The 20,375-nt window shown below is 35.2% G+C and overlaps 2 protein-coding genes across 3 annotated transcripts; both read right to left on the reverse strand.

Moving 5' to 3' along the window:
• Nucleotides 1-290: 290 nt before the first annotated feature.
• LOC144567025 (dehydration-responsive element-binding protein 1A-like) lies at nucleotides 291-18,396 on the reverse strand. Of its 2 annotated transcripts, XM_078317051.1 has the most exons (2): nucleotides 18,246-18,396; nucleotides 291-1,099 (listed from the first exon to the last, which is right to left on the reverse strand). In XM_078317051.1, the coding sequence occupies exons 1-2, from the start codon at nucleotides 18,262-18,264 to the stop codon at nucleotides 465-467; spliced, it is 654 nt and encodes a 217-aa protein (XP_078173177.1). In that variant the 5' UTR covers nucleotides 18,265-18,396; the 3' UTR covers nucleotides 291-464. The 2 variants fall into 2 exon arrangements, with proteins under 2 accessions (XP_078173177.1, XP_078173176.1); XM_078317050.1 differs by lacking the exon at nucleotides 18,246-18,396 and having other exon boundaries at nucleotides 291-1,205.
• On the reverse strand, nucleotides 17,486-18,233 carry LOC144567636 (dehydration-responsive element-binding protein 1C-like; the record flags this gene model as incomplete). The annotated part of the gene is made up of 1 exon (XM_078317810.1): nucleotides 17,486-18,233. A coding segment is annotated over one exon (603 nt), but the record flags the coding sequence as incomplete, so codon positions are not given.
• Nucleotides 18,397-20,375: the final 1,979 nt, after the last annotated feature.

Consider the following 20,375-nt stretch of genomic DNA (forward strand, 5'->3'; position numbering starts at 1 on the left):
AAAAATATAAATTATCTGATCCTTGATGTGGGGTTCGGACTTCGGAGCGTTGCTTTCTCTTTCAATGTCATTTTTTTTTATCATCATTAGAACGCCCGTAGGCCATCTTTCTGTATCAATTCATTAGTGTTGTTTTTAAAAATTTGACCTTTTCATTGTCTGACTCTTTGACCGTCGTTTCGTATGAACTACTAATTGTCTGATGCACTTAAACACTTACATTTTTTTTTCTAATAATTGTAAATCTAGTACCGGAACAAGAATTCATACATCAGAACAAAACTTTAAGCTTCCAGCAATCAATCGGTTTATATACAAACAAATGAACGATTAAAAAGATCAACATTTCTGTTTCCCTAATAAAAACGGAATTACAGTATTCTCTGTTCTAAGTAGGCATCAAGTTAAAACAGAGCATGTTGAAAAGTCTCTCAAAACTACAAAAAATGTCCCTAAAACCTTCCTCAATTCCACAGAGACACGGACCCTCCCCATTCATTATCATCATATAAATTGCTGAACCACTCAACGGGAGGCTCCATCATCAGCCCCTCGGCCAAGCTCGCATAATACAGTCCCAAATTCATATCTCCATTTCCATCCCAATTAAATTGCAATTGATCATAGGCAACCGACCTGATGGTAGATTCAGGCGTTGGTGGCGAAGCTACTTCCTTCTCCTCTACCATCTCAGATGATGTAGAAACAGAGACATTCTCGGACGAGTATGACGAATCCCTTGATTTTGAATGGAGCGCCTCAGCGACCTCAACTGCTGCCTGCTTCATCTCTTTCACACTAGAGAAGGAAGGAGGGATGCTGATCAGCCATGCTGAGTCGGCAAAATTTAGGCAAGCAGAGCGGCCCTGCAGTGCCATCACAGCAAGGTCATGTGCCCGTGCTGCCATTTCAGCAGTTTGGAAAGTTCCGAGCCAAATTCTTGATTTATTATTGGGGTTTCTGACCTCGCAGACCCACCGGTTCAAGGTACCTCTGCGACGAACTCCTCTGTAGACCGGATGCCTTGTTTCTTTAAACTTGGTACGTCCCGATGGTTTCTTCGGAGGCACGGACCATATGGTCATGTAGTCTGATTCGCTGCTAGAAGAGGATTCCATTTGGCAATTGAAAGAGTGAATTAATAGAGCAGAGGAGGTGAGTATGAGTAGAGTAGAGTGTAAGCTGTTGATGCTTTAAATTTGGAAGTGAATGGAGGAAGGTATTTATAGGTTTGGGGAGCAGAGAAAAGGGAGTCGCAACGCGGATTAGAAGAATAAAGGCAGCGTTAAAGTTATCCCCGAGCTAAAAACAGCTGCGATACTGCGATGTGAAAGTGACTGGAGTATAGATATTTGTTTGCTGTTTTTCTCATCTTATCCTATGATGACCCGTGCGGAGGTTAGGTGTCGCTTTAAATGTCAACAACTTTCCGGAAGGGGCGTTGGTTTATAGCTGCTGGCCTGAGGGCTGCGGTTGTCTGCGCAAGTTCGTTTTATTGTTTATTACTCTCTTGTACTGAGCTGCTGCTTACCTTCTCTTGCTTTTGACTTTTGACCGTAGTTCGAGGTCAGGTTATTCTAAATTTTAGGCCGGGCTGAATTGGATTGGGTCCGACATTATAAAAAAATAATAAAAAAAAATCCATGATCAGACTGTCCCAGGTTTGACATCGATAGACAATAGGCTGCTAATGAGCCAATGAGTTGAACAGTTTATTTTATTTTTTTTATAATGAATTGGATTTTAAACTTAAAAAGGTTTAACTCGATTCGACTCAAATATTACGTCTTAATTCGAATTGAATTCGAGCCTGAGTCGATCCGACTCGTGAGCCGAACCTCTGAGGCTAAAAACAATTGTGTTTATTTTATTTATAGTAAGTATACATTCGACTTTCAAGAAGTGTTTATTATGAGCCTTCAAGGACATAATTATTCAATACAAGTTTGATTCTTTCTCATGACTTTACACAAGTTTTTTACAAAAATAATTTCCACTAATGGGAATGGGTGTGGGCATAAGAAAAGAGAAAATTTGAACTATTTTTTACTGTTCATGTGAGAAAAAAAATTCAGTTAAACTTAATTTTTTTCTACTCATGCATACAGTAACGCGAGCGAACACGCCCTTAGTCTTCAAGTACCAATGAATTCTAAAAATTAATTTTTCACATTGTTTGATTGAGAATCAATCAATTTTTATATTTAATTATATCAAACGATAATCAATAATTATTCAATACAAGACTAACATTGAAGGAGGTATTAATGTGTTATGTTATAGCGGGAAAAGTGATGGAGACGGGAAACAAAATTAGGACCAAGTGAATTGTTGGTTGGTTGGTTTTGGTATTTTTTTAGTCTTTCCACATATAGCAAGTTGATGTGACGTATGTGGTTTTAAACTGAATTTGGTATGAAAACTAATGGATTATTACATCAACGCTCATCGCATTTGTCATTTGCTTTGATCCATCCCGAAATTAGAAAAGAGTATGCGAAGAGGAGTAAGGAAATTAGGGGTGCAAACGGATTGGATAGTGGTAAAATCATATCTGTATCCGCTTTTATTTTTTAAATACGGATAGGGATATCCACTAGTAAATAACATAATTTTTTTTCATAATATATATTAAACTATATAATATATGAGGAGGGATCCAATTATATCCTTTTTTTGTGACACTGAATTACACTTTCAATTTTTAAAGTTTTCAAAATTCAAACAGTCGATTCAAACCGTTTAACATAATGGACATGTTAAAATGTGCTTGCAGATCAAATTTTACATTTGCTTTGATTCATCCCGAAATTTGTCATTTGCTTTGATCTATCCCGAAATTAGAAAAGAGTATGCGAAGAGGAGTAAGGAAATTAGGGGTGAAAACGGATTGGATAGTGGTAAAATCATATCCGTATCCGCTTTTATTTTTTGAATACGGATAGGGATATCCACTAGTAAATAACATAAATTTTTTTTCATAATATATATTAAATTATATAATATATGAGGAGGGATCCAATTATATCCTTTTTTGGTGACACTGAATTACACTCAGTTTTTAAAGTTTTCAAATTCCAAACAGTCGATTCAAACCGTTTAACATAATGGATATGTTAAAATGTGCTTGCAGATCAAATTTTACATTTTTTGGAATTTTGTTTATTATTTATTAAGTATTTAACAAAATTGCTATATTCAGACCATTGAATTTTTATACACATCTTAATATATAGTAAAAAAATTCAGAAAAATGTAAAATTTGATCTACTAGTACATTTTAATATATCTATCATGTTGAACGGTTTGAACTTTAAAAACATAAGGTGTAATCCGGTGTCACAAAAAAAAAGATATAATTGGATCCCTCCTCATAGTATATATCTACTATTTGGATATAGATAATGATCACGCCACAGGACACGCGAATCACGACACGGAACAGTCACACATGCCGTACTATTCCATGCCGTAACCGTAATGTTCCGTAACAAAGCCGGCTCTACCATGCCATTTTTCTCACTCTAAATACCTGTGATTTAATTGTATATTTCCGCCTGGGGCTGGGGGCAAGTTTTACTCCCCCTTTCCATTTAAATAACTTGAAACCTTTTTCTTTAGATTGAGCGGAGAGAACTCAACTCAAAAAAAAATTATCCTTTCTCATTTTTGGGCAGGAACTAAGACCAAGCCCGATATATATTGAAGTAAGATGAGCCGAAGGCCCTGTAGAGGTAAAGACCTCATTTGAAATTTTATATCTAAATTATCAACCAAGTTCGGAGCCTAAAAAAAACGATTTATTTAGGAAGTTTTGCATTTCTTTTAAAAATTTATGGACAAAAGCCCAATTTCTTGAGTTATTTTTCTTCACTTCAATTATCGGCTTGGACGGTAGCCCAATCCGAAAAATGGGCTAAAAGTAAAAATTCATGGAAGTTATAGCCTTAGTCCAAAACCATTAAGTCACAAGTCAATCATTATATTTTTCTAGCTAGATTCTTGTCCATACAAATTCCTATATAGTATCAATTCTCATATGTTTTAGCTATGCCGAAAGCCCATCAGCTTAGTTCCAATTTTACATTTGAATCCTTCTGACAAAGGTAATCTTACATTTCTAGTTTTAACCTTTTAAAGTTTAATAGTTTATTTCTAAGACCTCAAAGCAAATGGAATGTCAGTGACAATCGGGTTTAAACCCAATAGAGTAACCAATTTTTAAAATTTGCTAATGTTGAAAGAAAATGATTCAACAATAAACTATTATCATTGAGTGCTCAACAAAATTTGATGTGACATGATTAAATAGCGCAAGACAAGATCGATACAAAGAACAAAAAAAAATCAATTCTTCAAGTCAAGGTCCGAATATAACTAGTAAGCAAAGCTAAACTACCACAGCACATGAAAGAGGGTGCAGGCATCAATTCGATTCAACTAATTCACTACACAAAAATCACAGATCAAGTTTACTCTGCGGACCTCATAAATTTGAAATTTCTCCTAAAAGAAATGCGTTTCTTCAAAAAGAAATCAAAATTAGATAATAATACATGATTTCAGGTCAGAAAACTGTCCTGTAATTGCTATAAGTCAATTATGACATGATGTATTGCATGTCAATTACTCTTCCGATTAGAATTCAATCTGGAACCTATACGAATTCGCTCAAATCGAATAATGTGATATATAAGAAAAAAAAATATAATCCACGAAATTTACCCAATAATTTGATACCCAAAATTTTTATAAACGATTATTAAAAATTTATTTAATACAATTCGTCCAACAAGTCTTCAATGGAGTTATTTGTATAACGGGAAAAGCGATAGAGACACGGAAGAAAATTGGAACCAAGTGTAAACAAAGGACACGAATGCAAATACGGCGGCTTGTTGGCTGGTTTTGGGGCATTTTTCAGCATTTCCCCAAATAGTGATATAGCACATTATTGTGGCGCTCGTGGTTTGCAAGTTGCAACTCAATTTGGTATGAAAACTGCTTGATTATTGGTACGTCAGCACTTGTCTCATTTGGTCTTATCCATATCCCATATAGTAATTATTCTAGGTAATTCTTTTGAGTATGCTTACTATTTAAGTTCCTCACACACGAGTGCATTAGGCTTGCTATTAAATAAACATTTTAAAAACTGATTGTTAGACTGCATCAGCGGCTGTATCTTAAACTAAATTTTATTTTAAAAATTATATAAAATTATAGAAGTCAAATAAATGTAAATCATTTTCATTTTAAAAATCAACATTAATTTTGCTTCAGTCTAATTTATTTTACTTCACCGGTCAGCTAGAGGTGTCAATGGGTACGATACGTGTATGGTGAAACTATTTTCATACTCATACTCACTAAGAATTGACCTTATTCATACCCTACCCATACCCGTTAAGAATTTGCCTTATCCTACCATACTCGTTAAAATTAGCGGATAACGAAACGGTAATGGACGAATAATGAATAATACAAATATAATAATTTTATTATTTTTACAAATAAACTATCATAACTTATCATGTCACATATATGCAATCACAATTACTAATATAAAATTAAAATATAAATATGCAATTAATTTTAAGTAATAGTTTTTTATTAAGAAAAAAAATCAAAATCACAAATATCTCTTCTAACAAATTCAATTCCTTAACTAAATAAAAAAAACATTCAAATAAAAAAAGTAAAATGTTTAGTATAATATTCTTCTTATGATATAATTTATTTTATATAATTATCTGTTATCTAACGGATACAAAATAAATTTTATTTGTATCTATATCCGTTTATTTAATGAAAAGAAATCCTTACCTATACTCACACCCATATCCAATAAGTTAATCAAAAAAAATCTCACCCATACCCATCTTATCGAATACGATACTGATAGAGTAAATGGGGTGTCATACGGTCAGCCCTGCAAGTACATAAATACTTGCCAAATTTTAGAGGGACAAAAAAATCATAGAAAGACAAGACTACCAGTTTCCAAATTCATCCTCCCTTGCAAACGGAAACTAGGTTCAAATGTTAGACGAAAAAACTATTTGAAAAAGCTAGCGAAGTTCATCTTCCCTTGCTTATCTAATTAATTTTCCACATGTTTCATAATGACGGTCGCTGTTTCTAATTATTTTTTTTTCTAGACCAGTTATTGTCTCCGACGGTATTGACGCTTATAATTAATGATGAATGAAGGATTGCCTACAACAGAAATATATATTGACGAAGTCACGGCAGTTATCTATTAGGCAATATAAATAATTTAAATTTTAAGAATAAAACAACAATTATAAGAGTGAAAGGTAATTTAACATTCAACTCATTTTTGGGCTGTGTAAACAGAGAGAGAGAGAGAGAAAATTGAATGGAGACGATCTTGAATTTCTTTTATTAAATTATCTGTCTTCTGATTAAAACCAGTGGTCTTTATACAGGCGCGAATACATGATTATCAGTAATTACCCAAGTGATCTCAACTCTGTCTAACTGTCTCAATCTATTAGTACATCAGTGCCCTTTATGTATTTACAATAATGCCCTTTAGTCATTCAAACTACTGGAGTTCTTGACTGGATCCAATACCCCGCTGCAAACTGATCCTTCTGGTGAAGTAATGGTCAGTTTGTCTCTGGGAAAACCAAGGCATATACCAGACAGGGACTTGGTGAAAAGGTCCGCCAATTGGTCTTTGGAAACCACAAACCGGACCTCGAGTTGACGGGAAGCTACAGGCTCATGCAAAAAATAGTAATCAATCTCAATGTGCTTTGTGCGAGCATAAAATACGATATTAGAAGATAGAAAAGTAGCCCCCAACTTATTGCACCAAAGAATTGATTTAGTCGTTATTGTAACGTGAAGCTCTCGAAGAGTTGTTGAAGCCAAATCAATCCAGCACAAGCATCCACTATACTCCTATACTCGACCTCTGTGATAGACAGTTCACAAACTAATATAAATATAAATGAAAATCTTACACCTCTATTTCCTTCACTACTACAGAAATGGTCATTGTACACTGCACATTGTACACGAATTTGACAATTTTATATAAAAACCGTATAAAAATTGCAATTTTTTGGGTTCCTGGAATATTTGTGGGATCTTTTCACGGATATTTATTAAATAATCAGTGTACAAAGCCGTGAGAGAGCTGCACGGACGTTTATTAGGAAATGTGCACGGCTTATTGTTTAAATAACAATGTAGAAAGCCTTGAGAGAGCTACACGGATACTTAATTAAAGAACCGTGAAGAAAAGTAGGAATTGTGCACGGATGTTTGTTTAAATAACAGTGTAGAAAGCTTGGAAGAGTTACACGGATGTTTAATAAAGAGTCGTGTAGAAAGGTTGCAATTCTACACGGTTTTTTTGTTTAATTAACAGTGTAGAAAGCCTGAGAGAGCTACACAGACGTTTAATAAAGAGCCTGAGAGAGTACACGGTTTTTGTTTAATTAATAGTTTTAAAAAATAATTCTACACAGATGTTTATATAAAAGTCCGTGTAGAAAGAGTTATTCTACACGACTGTTTATATAAACAGCCGTGTAACTCTCTCAAGGCTTTCTACACGGATTTATAGCTAAATATCAGTGTAGAAATGTTATTTTAGGGGTTTTTAATATATAAAAGGTCTTCTTTCAGCGCCATTTTAATCAATTAATAACTCTCTCTCTCTGTACTGAATTGGTTTGATTTCTGTGCATAAGGATCGAGGCCGAATATGAGATCTTTGAAGTTAATTTGCATTTCTCCTCTCTATCTTGCTTGCTAAGGTTAGCCATATATATATTTCTCTTTTCTTTCTCTAATTTTTTGTTACTTATTTTTGCTTCTTTAGGTCAATTGTTAATTAATGCATGCATGATTGATTTGTTTAGATAATGTAAATAATTAGTGTATTGTGGTCCAATAACCGACCTATTGATGCTTTTAGGCCAATGTCCGTTCAAAATTAATCCAATAGGGATTAATTTTGGATAGTCCCCCGTCTGGGACTGCTCTTTGAATATTGTGTCTCATTTAGGATGTGAACACATATTAGCGGGATTTAATTAGTATTTGAGAAAAGTTCGACAGTATTTCTCTTGATTGCTCCTACGAGTATGTGTTTTTTATGTATACTTGGGAAGTTAAGGGGAAATGCTGCCGAATTTTTCTCAAATACTAATTAAATCTTGCTAATGTGTTCACATATGAGGCATAATGTTCCAAGAGTGGGTTAGGATTGTAAACCGGCCCTTTGTAAGCCAATAATTTGGATCAATATATATGTTGACCACCATGATTAATTGGAATCATTATTTTAATTTAATTTACATATGGATCGAAGTTGGATGTACGAATTGCGACGTGATAGTGCAGAATATTTGGCTCGCATAGATGAGTTCATAAAATTTGCCGAGAGTTATAGAGTGAAGACAAAAGATGACGACATATTGTGTCCTTGTAGAGATTGTAACAATTCCTTATAGAGATTGTAACAATTTTATAAGATTTGGGGACTCAGAAGAAATTAGAGCTCATTTGATTTGTCAGGGATTTAAGAAAAGATATACATGTTGGTTTATGCATGGTGAGAAAATTGGAGAATGTTGTGGTACCAATAGGAATTATGTTTTGGAAGATAATGATGATAATGTAGAAATTGTTGATAACTTTGAATTTTGATTCCAACGATGATTTTGATAATGTCGAAAATTTTGATAATGTACTTGAACTTGATTGCAACGAGGATGATTGTGAGAATATTGATGAAAATGCAGAATACGATTTTACTGAAAATCTAGATGACATGTTACGTGATGTGGAAGATGAAATTAGTGATAAAAATTATAAAAAATTCCAGTATGTCTAATGAATCCAAAAAGCCGTTATATCCTAGGTGTACCAAATTTACGAAACTGTCAGCTGTGTTGAAATTATTGAACTTAAAGGCAGACAATAGTTGGAGCGGTAAGAGTTTCACGTCCTTATTAGAGCTTTTACGAGAAATGCTCCCAGATAACAATGAGTTACCTTGTACAATATATCATGCGAAGAAGTTGATATATCCAATGGGTTTGAAGATCGAAAAAATACATGCATGTTCGAATGGCTGTGTATTGTACCGTGGAGAGTACGAGGCCATGCATGTTTGTCCTAAATGCGGTGTTTCACGATATAAACGTAAGGACCAGGACACTGACGATGGTAATGATGAAGGAAAAAAGGGCCGGACTCCAGCTAAGGCGGTGTAGTATTTTCTGATAATACCGAGATTCAAACGGTTATTTGCAAATTCCAAAGATGCAAAATTATTGCATTGGCATGAAGAAGAGCACAAAAGGGGTGTTAAACTAAGACACCCGACTGATTCTTCTCAATGAAGAAACATTGATAGAGAGTTCACATAATTTGGTGGCGAATTAAGAAACATTAGGTTAGGGGTGAGCACAGACGGAATGAGTCCGTTTGGAAGCATGAGCAGTCGCCATTGCACTTGGCCAGTTCTTATATGCATCTACAATCTTCGTCCTTAGTGGTGCATGAAACGCAGGTATATAATGATGTCATTACTAATCCAAGAACCCGGACAAGCCAAAAATGACATAGATGTATATCTCGCACCATTCATTACTAATCCAAGGACCCAGACAACCCAAAAATGACATAGATGTATATCTCGCACCATTCATTGGTGACCTCAAAAATTGTGGAGGAATGGCTTCCGGGTGTGGGATGCGTACGGCAAAGAGCAATTTAAATTGCGGGCCATGGTATTTTGCACCATAAATAATTTCCCAGTGTACGGGAATTTATCGGGCTACAATACTAAAGGAGCAAAAACGTGCCATATCTGTGAAGACGACACGCAAGTGCTGAGGTCGAAAAGTTGTAAAAATAATGTCTTTATGGGGCACCATAGGTTTCTTCCTATTAATCACTCATACCATAAGAAGAAGAAAGAATTCAACGAGAACACTGAGCTTGGAGTGGCACGTCAACCGTTAGATGGGAAGGGTGTCTTCATGCGGGTCAAAAACCTTAAAATTATTTTTGAAAAATGTGCCAAATTACCATCCAAAAATATTTGGAAAAACATGTCCATATTTTGGGAGCTACCATACTAGGAATATTTAGAAGTGAGACATTGCCTAGATGTCATGTATGTTGAAAAAAATGTCTGCGACAGTCTGATTGACACATTATTGAACCTTCCGGGAAGACTAAAGATGGTATTAAAGTTCGAAAAAACATGGTGCCCCCCCCCATGTTTTCAAGGTTCCATCATGACCAATGGTCATTATGCAGACAATACCATTTTATTTTTAGAAGCTACTCCCATTAATATCATTAATACTTGGTGGGCTATGCAATCCTTTGAAGTTGTGTCAGGTATCAAGGTTAACCTCCAAAAAACTGAGCTCATCTCCATTAATACAGATAATGCTAGCGAATTAATTAGCTACCTTATTTCATTGCTTTGTAGGAAATTTTCCTCTTAAATATTTAGGTATCCCTCTTTTAGGTTCCAAATTATCTCTTTATGATTAGGGTTTTCTGTTAAATAAAGTTACTAAAAAAATTGCATACTGAAAAGGTAAAATGTTATCATTGGGAGGGAGACTTACATTGGTAAGTTCAGTTTTAACTATAGTGTCTCTGTATACCTTATCTTTATATAAAATACCTAAAACCACTCTTTCACAACTTGACAAGATAAGGAGGCTTTTTCTATGGCAGGGAGCTAATCCTAGTAAAGACATTACCATTTAGCTAACTGAGAACTGGTTTGTCAACCAAAATAGAGTTGTGGACTAGGTGTCTTAGAACTTGAACTTGTGAACATCTCTCTTTTATTAAAATGGTGGTGGAATTTGAAGGATAATTCATATTCTAGTCTTTAGAAAATTGTACTGTTGTACAAATAGGGGGGTAATAATATAAGGAAGCTGATAATTGTACCCCAAATAAAATATCCGCGCGCGTCCCCCAGCCTTCTAGAATGTCGATGACAAACTGAGCAGGTTTTACTTCATACAGTGCAATACCAATACGAATATTTCTTTATTGTATAGCCTTTCGCTGCATGAAGCGAAAAATACTTTGTTCAAAAAGTTAACAAAAATAGCGTCAATTGTAGCGAAACAATCGTATAATTTAAACATGTAAACGAAAGCGTTTAATCAACTACATTCTAGTGTTTAACTTTCATTGTAAATGAGTTAAATTTTAATTTTAAAAAAAAAATACGAATCCCCGAATTCGTCCCCGAGCGTAAATTTTTCTTAAACATTCTAGAATATTGACAGCTCTAAATTTCAACCAATCCCCGAACGCATCCCCGAGCACAAATTAACAGCTCTAAATTTGTACCAATCCCCGAGCGCATCCCCCAGCACAAATTTGTTCCATACATTCTAAAATGGTTGCAGCTTTGAATTTCTAAGCATACAAACCTTTATTAAATAACAATGAAACTAGTACTCGAAACAATCATTCTTACTAGACTCATTAATTATTATAAGTTATCAAAATTATAACTTTTTCCAACAATGACAATTTCTAAGCATGCAAACCTCTATTAAATAACAATAAAACTACTACTTTGAAACAATCACTCTTACCAGACTCATCAATTATTTTAAGTTGTCAAAATTATAACTTTTAACAACAATGACAATTTGTAACCAAGCAAACCTCTATTAAATAACAATGAAACTACTACTTCATACTAAACTGGTATGAAATTGTTAAATGTACCAGAAAGAACAAATAGTTTCAACAAAAGGTGAAGGATTTGACAAGTCAATTGGAGATTGAGAGGAACCAAGCCGCTATGTGTAAGATTTTTATTATTGTGTCATTTTGTAATAGCACATGTAGTTTCACTCATTGTTGGTAGAGTGATGTTATAATACCAGCATATGTCGTCACTCCTTGGATCAAGTAATAGCTCAAGTAATGCTAAAAAAAAATCTTAAATCACGTACAGTGCTTAAATAGATGTAGAAACAAGAGATGATCAACTACTGGTGCTCAACAAACAAATTGAGTCTTAAATTATGCTCAAACAGCATGTTCAGAAAAACAAAAACATCATGCTCATTTCTAGTATCAGTGTGTACCAGGAAGACAAAAGACAAAAATGAGGGCTTTCAGGTCAAGGTAAATAATCACAAAACATAAAAGAACTATCAAATTGGCTCTTCACAAGAAAGAGAACAATAGTAACCCCCCTTGTGAGAGTACATATAAACCTGCTAATTTGTGCATATAAATCTGTGTTTACAAACATTGAAAAATGAAGGATCAAACATATAAACGTTTACAAACATATTTTAAAGCTTATTCTTCAAACACATTTTAAACCATGTAAACCTGTGTGTAAAGCAAGTAAACCAATATGCACTGGCAATCAAATAACATAAACAAAGCAATGAAAATTTGTGCATATAAACCTGTGTTTACAAACACATTTTAAAGCATATAAACCTGTGTTTACAAACATATAAACCTATGTTTACAAACACATTTTAAAGCTTATTCTTTAAACATATTTTAAAGCATATAAACCTGTGTGTAAAGCAAGTAAACCAATATATACTGGCAAGAAAACAACATAAACAAAGCAATGAAAATTTGTGCATATAAACATGTGTTTACAAACACATTTTAAAGAATATAAACTTATGTTTACAAACATTGAAAAATTTATTACAAACATATAAACCTGTGTTTACAAACACATTTTAAAGCATATAATCCTGTGTTTACAAAAATTAAAAAATATGTGTTACAAATATATAAACCTGTGTTTATAAACACATTTTAAAGCTTATTCTTCAAACACATTTTAAAGCATATCAATCTGTGTTTACAAATATTGAAAAAACTTCATTTAATGGATTACTTGTTCAAAATGGAGACAATATTTTTAGTTATTAAATATCAAAAGCTGTTAATTTGCATAATTAAAATTAGAACCAATCCCCTATCGCGTCCCCGAGCTAACTGGGTTTAAATTGTACTTTAAAGTACTTTAAAGTACGTTCAAGTAAGTAGTTAATTAATGATTAGAGGACCATTAACAATCTGGGGGACTAATTCGGAAATTGGTGATTACAACTGTTCCTAACAGACTGTCCACGAAATTAAAGCGCAAGACAAAAGCATGCAAAGCTAACGTTTAAAGCAATTAATGTAAAACTGCAATGCGTTAAAACAACAATTCTTTAATTAATGGCAAATTAATAAATTACCGTTATTAGCGGACGGTTAAACCCAGTTAAACCAGTTCGGAGATGGGCTCTGATTTGATGGCTCGGGGTACAGGAACATTTCTCATAATATAAATATGCAAGTTGGTGGAAATTACCTATCTCTCTTTAAATAAGAGTCTTTATGTGGTTATTATCTGATGGAAATATATTCCTCCTGTATATAATTTACATATTTTAATTCCCTCTTCTTCTTCCTTCTTCTCTTCTTTTCTTTTATTTTAGGGCTTTGCACTATAAATTTGTGTAATTATGCTTTTCTTAATCAATATATTTGTTAGTGGCAACCTTTGCCGCTAACCATCAACAAAAAAATAGAAATATATTGACTAAACAATGCATAGTTAAAAGGGGATGGATTGATTTTGTCACTTTTGTGGTTCAGTTGAAACAATGTGTGTCACACCCCGCGGCCACGGGATGCGACAGTCCCCCGTCGTAAGCATACAACACCGTGTATACTTACAAGGCTATTCAAATCTTACTCAACAATTCAACAGATAATAATATAAACTAAGTTTATAGATACACAAATCAGAGTACACAGTCTGGTCAGAATATAATACAACATAAGTATCTCATCCGGATACCAACCATAAGGCCTACCCTAAATCTATACAACAAAACATATCTAGGGTTATCAAGTGGTAAGCTACTAAGGCCTACTACTCTCGTGCCTCTCCGGAATCAGTCGCACCAGTACCTGTAAAATAACCGGGAGGGTGGGGGTGAGAATAAATTCTCAGTGCGAATTTTGCCACAGTTTAGACTATTGGACTTGCAATCAAACTCTATATTCAACAATGAAACCCAAACAATAACAGTTCAAACAGATATATATAATCATAAATAACAGAATGCCAATGCTCGACAACAGTTTAATCAACCTGAAACACAGTTTACGGAATTTCCAAGATGAATTTCAAACACAACATATATTTTGGCTTAACTCAATTCAATAACTCAATTCAATAGGGCTTGTAGGAATTACAGATGTTCTTTCGAGCTGAACCATTTTCAAACCCACATCTGTAGGGTTACAGACGCCTACAGATGGCCAACCGCTGGACCCTTTATCTGACACCCATCTGCAATCGCTTGGCTTAACAGTTTATTACGGTCTGGTTCAAATCATATAAAGAAAATCCTCTTTGGAATCATTCCAATAGTCGTAATATTCAATTGACCTTCAAAATGCATTAACCCGTAGGAGAATGCTACCGAGTCACAGACGTTACACATGTCACCCACGAGTTCCATTCACATCTCATAACATAATCACCTTCCCTCGTCCCAACCGGTACTGGGAATATCGAGGGCCGTTCACCTAAGGCCATTTAGGATCCTGGGAATCCAAGTCAGCATGCAGCCCGACTTGGCAAATTCATTGGATCCAAGTGCTTAACTTCGTAAATCCATTCACATACATATCAAATCAAATCGTGGTGACTTTCAATCAAATCAGATCATAATAATCGATCGACACAACCTACAACCATACCAGCATGCAAATCACTCAAGTCACATCAATTCGAGTTTAATTTGATTGGGCTATGCAAATGCTTTACACAATTCAGATGCAATCAATGATATTCAACATGACAAACGAATACACAGTTTAATTCCTGAAAATAAAGTATCAAACAAGTCCAAGAATCCCGCACCTTAGTATGACGAGCATACCGCTTAATTACGGATCGGGCGTCTCGAATTGCCTCGCTAAGTTTTGCTCGACCGAGCCTACACCTATATTATACGTATACTTGGTTTAACATTGGTTCACTATTGGAAACATTTACTCGAGTTACATCAGGCTTACACCTTAATCAATTTCCTATCCTTTGGTACCAATCCGTTCAATTCCTGATTTCTTACTTACAACCTTTCAAATCACACCATTTACCTCGGGTTCCTTCAAACCCTACACAATTATAATTAGGTAACCATTCAGTCACAGTTTCACTACTTTGGTTCTCGGTTCATTTCAATTTACCGTTTGGTTAACCCTAATTTGGTCAAAACCTCAAATCAGCCGTTAAATGTTCTAAAAATTCACGATCAGGAGGCAACCCTACCGATTACAAGTCTAATTGGTTGGGTTAAGCAAATCAAATCACGATTATGCCAACTTTCAATTTTGGCACGAAACCCTAGAAATCAGATTTCACAAATCGGAAGAAATCGGGAAAAAGATTGACAAACAAACTAGTAAGGAGTGTAGAGGAACTAGTCCTCGAGCAATTTGAACACAAATCTCGAGTTTAAAATGGGAATCTGAGAAAATTGAGAAATCCGAGATTTTAGAAAGAAATGAGAAGAGAAAGAAATACCGAACAGGAGAGCTAGGAGAGATTCACGGCTGCTGACTCGGTTCCAGTTTCGATTTCTCGCAACAATCGGGGGTTTAAGTTAGACGGGAAACTCTCTCTTTCTTTTTCCTTCTCTTTGGACGAAAATGAATTAAAAATGGGGAAATGGTGAAGAGAGAGAGAGAGAGAAGCTTCAATTTGAGTTTTAGGGTTAAAATTACCCTGAATGCGGATGCACCCATCCTCACTGTGGGTGGCTTGACCCTCACTCGAGACTTGGAAAGTTGTCAACAGAAATTTCAGAAAATCCGAGCCTAGTGCGGATGAACTCCACCCGCACTGCGGGTCAACCTCATCCGCACCCAGTACTTAGCCGATTTCAGGAAGTTTAACACAGAAATTCATGAGTGCGGCTGCACGCATCCGCACTGCGGATCCCTCACCCGCACTCACTACTTAGTCAATTTTAGACACAATTCCAGAAAAAGTCTGAGCCAACTGCGGATGCCTTCCACCCGCACTGCGGGTCCATCCATCCGCACTTAGTACTTAGAAAATTCAGACCAACACAGAATTGCATGAGTGCGGATGCACCCACCCGCACTGCGGGTCAATCCCATCCGCACTCAGCCTATAAAATCTCAAAATATCAAAATTTCAACGCGGTTTTGATTTATACTTAATTGACTTATTTAGAGGAACCTTAATTAAGGTTTAAACTTCCATTTTATTAGCAAAATTTTCGATTCTTGCTTTTAAATCCTTTGACTTTAATTATTAAAATTTCGTAACGTAACAATGTGTCACTTGTTTGTCAAATGTTTTTTTTAGGACTATGGTTTTGGATGGGACAATTCCAGGATGTTTGTATGAATTGGTCCAAATTTGATGATATATTAATCTTTGTTCACACCTTACCTTCTAAACAACAAACAACTGCTCTTGTAGTGATTAGTGCTATCTGTTGGTCGGTATGGAAGCATCGAAATGATATTTACTTTACTGGTATTACTTCCAAATCTAATAGATCACTCATATTTCTTATGAGGACGGTTCAAATGCCTCCATTTTTTGTGCCTCCACCATGCCTCCATTTTTTAAAACTTTAATAACTCAAAATTTAAAACTTAAAAGTCAAAATAAAACCGTTGGATATGATCTAGGTCATTTTATTTATGCACTTGTAAAATATTATGCCATTTCAATTTTATTTTGATTGTCATCAAGAGCTTGTAAAAAATGCATTAATATGGATCATTTCTAGACGTTGATTTTTGAACTCATTGGTTCACATAAAAACAAAATTAAAATGTGATAGTTTTTTATGAGCACATAGAGAAAATAACATAGATCACATCTAACGATTTTATTTTGACTTTTAAGTTTTAAATTTTGAGTTATTAAAGTTTTAAAAATTGGAGGCATGGTGGAGGCACAAAAAAATTGAGGAATTTGAACCCTCCTCATTTCTTATATAATTTTTAATTCACTACTGGTCAGGCAATATCAAGGAAGACGTGGTGCAAGAGTTGGTGACTTGGACCCTGATGAGGTTGAAACAATTCCGCTACGAGAATGGGATGGAGCACCCGAGATTGTGATGCTTGATGAGGACACTCCTACCGCTGAGACTACTTAGTCGATACCATGCTATTATCTAGCGGTTTTTTTGTGTCAATTTCTGTTTTGTAATAAATGGTATTCTAGCAATTAATCTGTGATGTGAACTTTAATATGTTTTAGTTTATGGGAACTTGAGGTAAGATATGACTAAATGATGCTATATGCTGCAGTCTGATTTAAAGGGTATTTTGGGATGTTTCTTTTTTTTGTTGGATGTGTTATGTGTAATTAATTCTCTGTTTGCTAATGCAAATGAGCATATATGTCTTTTTTTTTTTTTTTTTTATTTAAATAACTGAAATAATGATTTAATTAATACTCCTTTAAGTACACTACAAATAATGAGTAACAAGATGAAACAGAGCATATTCAATGCCTCCCAAAACTATCCAAAGAAAATAAAAATTTCAGAACATCAACTCCAGAGAGACACCGGCGTACACCATTGATTGTCGTCTAAATCACTGAACCAATCTAAACGAGGTTCAAACATCAGTCCCTCCGCCAAGCTCGCATAGTACAGTCCCAAATTCATATCGACATCTCCATCCCAATTAGAATCCATTTGATCATTGGCAACGGGATTGGTCTTATACACATGCAATGATGATGAGATCACTTCCGTCTCGTCAACAGTCCCACTTGATGATGATGATGATGAGGATGAGAACTCAGCCGAGTCTGACGAATTCCTTGAATGAAGAGCCTCGGCCGTCTCGAAGGCAGCCTGTTTCAGCTCTTTCACACTTGAGAAAGGACCGATGCTAACAAGCCATGCCGAGTCGGCAAAATTTAGGCAAGCAGAACGGCCCTGTAGTGCCATCACAGCAACATCATGTGCCCGAGCCGCCATTTCAGCAGTCAGAAAAGTACCGAGCCAGATTTTTGATTTATTATTGGGGTTTCTGGCCTCGCAGACCCACCGGTTCAAGGTACCTCTGCGCCGAACTCCTCTGTAAACCGGATGCCTTGTTTCTTTAAACTTGGTGCGTCCTGACGGTTTCTTCGGAGGAAGAAAAGTATGATTCGTTGCTAGAACAAGAATTCATTTGAGAATTGAAGTGCTTGCTGTTGAATAGGAGTGAATTAATCGAGCTGAGTTTAGAGTGTGTGCTGTTGGTGTTTTGAGTTTGGAAGGGAAAGGAAGAAAAGTATTTATAGACTGGGGGAAGCAGAGAGGAAGTCACAACGCGGGACTCAAAGACAAAAAAAATGTCAGCGTTAAGCTATTCCTTGCGAGAAACAGCTGGGGTCGGGTAAGTAACTGGAATCTGGATATTTCTTTTCATTTTCTGGATTTGTTTATCTTTGTGGCGCGGAGGTGCGGAGTGTCGCTCTCAGTCTTAATTCAATTCAGCGGGACGGGTGTTGGCTTAGAATTGCTGTACTGCGGCTGTACGCGCACAAAGGAAATTTATTTCTTTATTACTCTGTTCAGTTGAGTTTTCTTACTGCTTACCTTTTCTTCGTCCTGACTGTCGTTTTGTTTGAACCAGTGAAGTAGTGATGCACTCGCACGACGACCATCAGCTCAATTGTTGAAAAAAGTGTTTAAAATACTATACACATGTTTATTCTTTTGAAATAATTTGCACATATTTATATGATATAAAACCGAATGTATAATAATATACAACGAATATTTAATTTTTAAAATTTCGTAAAATAAGACATATAAATTTAACTCTGACCATATCATTCAATAAATTTTAAGATAATACACTTAGCAACTTAGCATCTTAATTAGGGGTGTCAATGAGTACGATACGAATAGCATCTTAATTAGGGGTGTCAATGGGTACGATACGAATAGGCTGGAGTCATTTTCATACTTATACCCATTAAGAATTAATCTTATCCATATTCTATCTATATCCGTTAATAATTTGCCTTACCCTACCCTACTCATTCTCGTTTATCTAAGAAAAAAAAAATCCTTACCCATACTCATATCCAATAAGTTAATGAAAAAAATCTTACCCATACACATCTTATCGAATACAATACGGGTAGGATAAACGGGTGTCATTGACACTCCTAATCTTAATGCACGTTTCTGTTTTCTCCTAAAATTCTTTGAAATAGAAAGAGAGCTCCAATTTCCAAATTAATCCTCCCTTCAAACAGCAACTAGGTTCAAGTGGACATGTAAAAGAAAATACTACTTTTTGAGAAGCTAGCTAAGTTCATCTTCTCTCAGTATTTACTATTCCAAATGTTTCACAAATGACAGTCGCTAGCTGTTTCTAGCTAGTTATTGTCTCCGACGGTATTGACGCCTTTTAAGATGGGGTGAAGGATTGCTTATAACATAAATATTTATTGACAAAGTAAAAAAAAAATGAAAAATCAGACATTAGTCATTTAATTATCCCTGTCAAAAAAACGATGGACGTGCAATATTTATTTTCATGATTCAAACTTTGACACCGAAATTTGAATCCTACATAGAACGATGGACGTGCAATATTTTCTAAGTATGGGAAATTTTTTCGGATAATAATAACAATAACAATAATAATAACGTTAACACTGATAACAATAACAATTTTTTCGGATAAGAAATATGGGGAATTTCATGTATACCCTGAAAAACTTCAAAATTAGATATTTCCAACTCAAAAGCACCGAGCCAAATTCTCGATTTATTATTGGGGTCTCTGACCTCATAGACCCACCGGTTCACGGTACTTCTACGCATAACTCCTCTATAGACCGGATGCCTTTTTTGTTTAAATTTGGTGCGTCCTGACAGCTTCTTTGGAGGCGCGGACAATATGGTCGTGTAGTCAGAGTTGCTGCTAGAAGAGGATTCCATTTGAGAATTGAAGTACTTGTTATCGAATAATAGAGCTGAGAAGAATAATACGAGTAGAGTTTAGAGTGTTATTTGTGTTTCGACATCTTTAATTTTGAAAGTGAATGGAAGGAAATGATAATAGGCTGTGGAAAAGAAAAGAAAAGAAACCAAAAAAAAAAAATGAAGAAGAAGAAGCAAGTGTTAAGTTATCTCCGTGCAAGAAACAGCTGAGAACGGGGAAGTGACTTGAATCTAGACACTTGTGTCGCTTTTAGTCTCAATTCAGCGGAGGGGCTGTAGGGTTAATAGTTGCTGGCGTGCGGCTTTTGGGGCAGACAGATCTTTTTGTCTTTGTCGCTC

This window comes from Carex rostrata, chromosome 16 (genome assembly GCF_964058835.1).
Source record: "Carex rostrata chromosome 16, lpCarRost1.2, whole genome shotgun sequence".
Lineage (NCBI taxonomy): Eukaryota > Viridiplantae > Streptophyta > Magnoliopsida > Poales > Cyperaceae > Carex > Carex rostrata.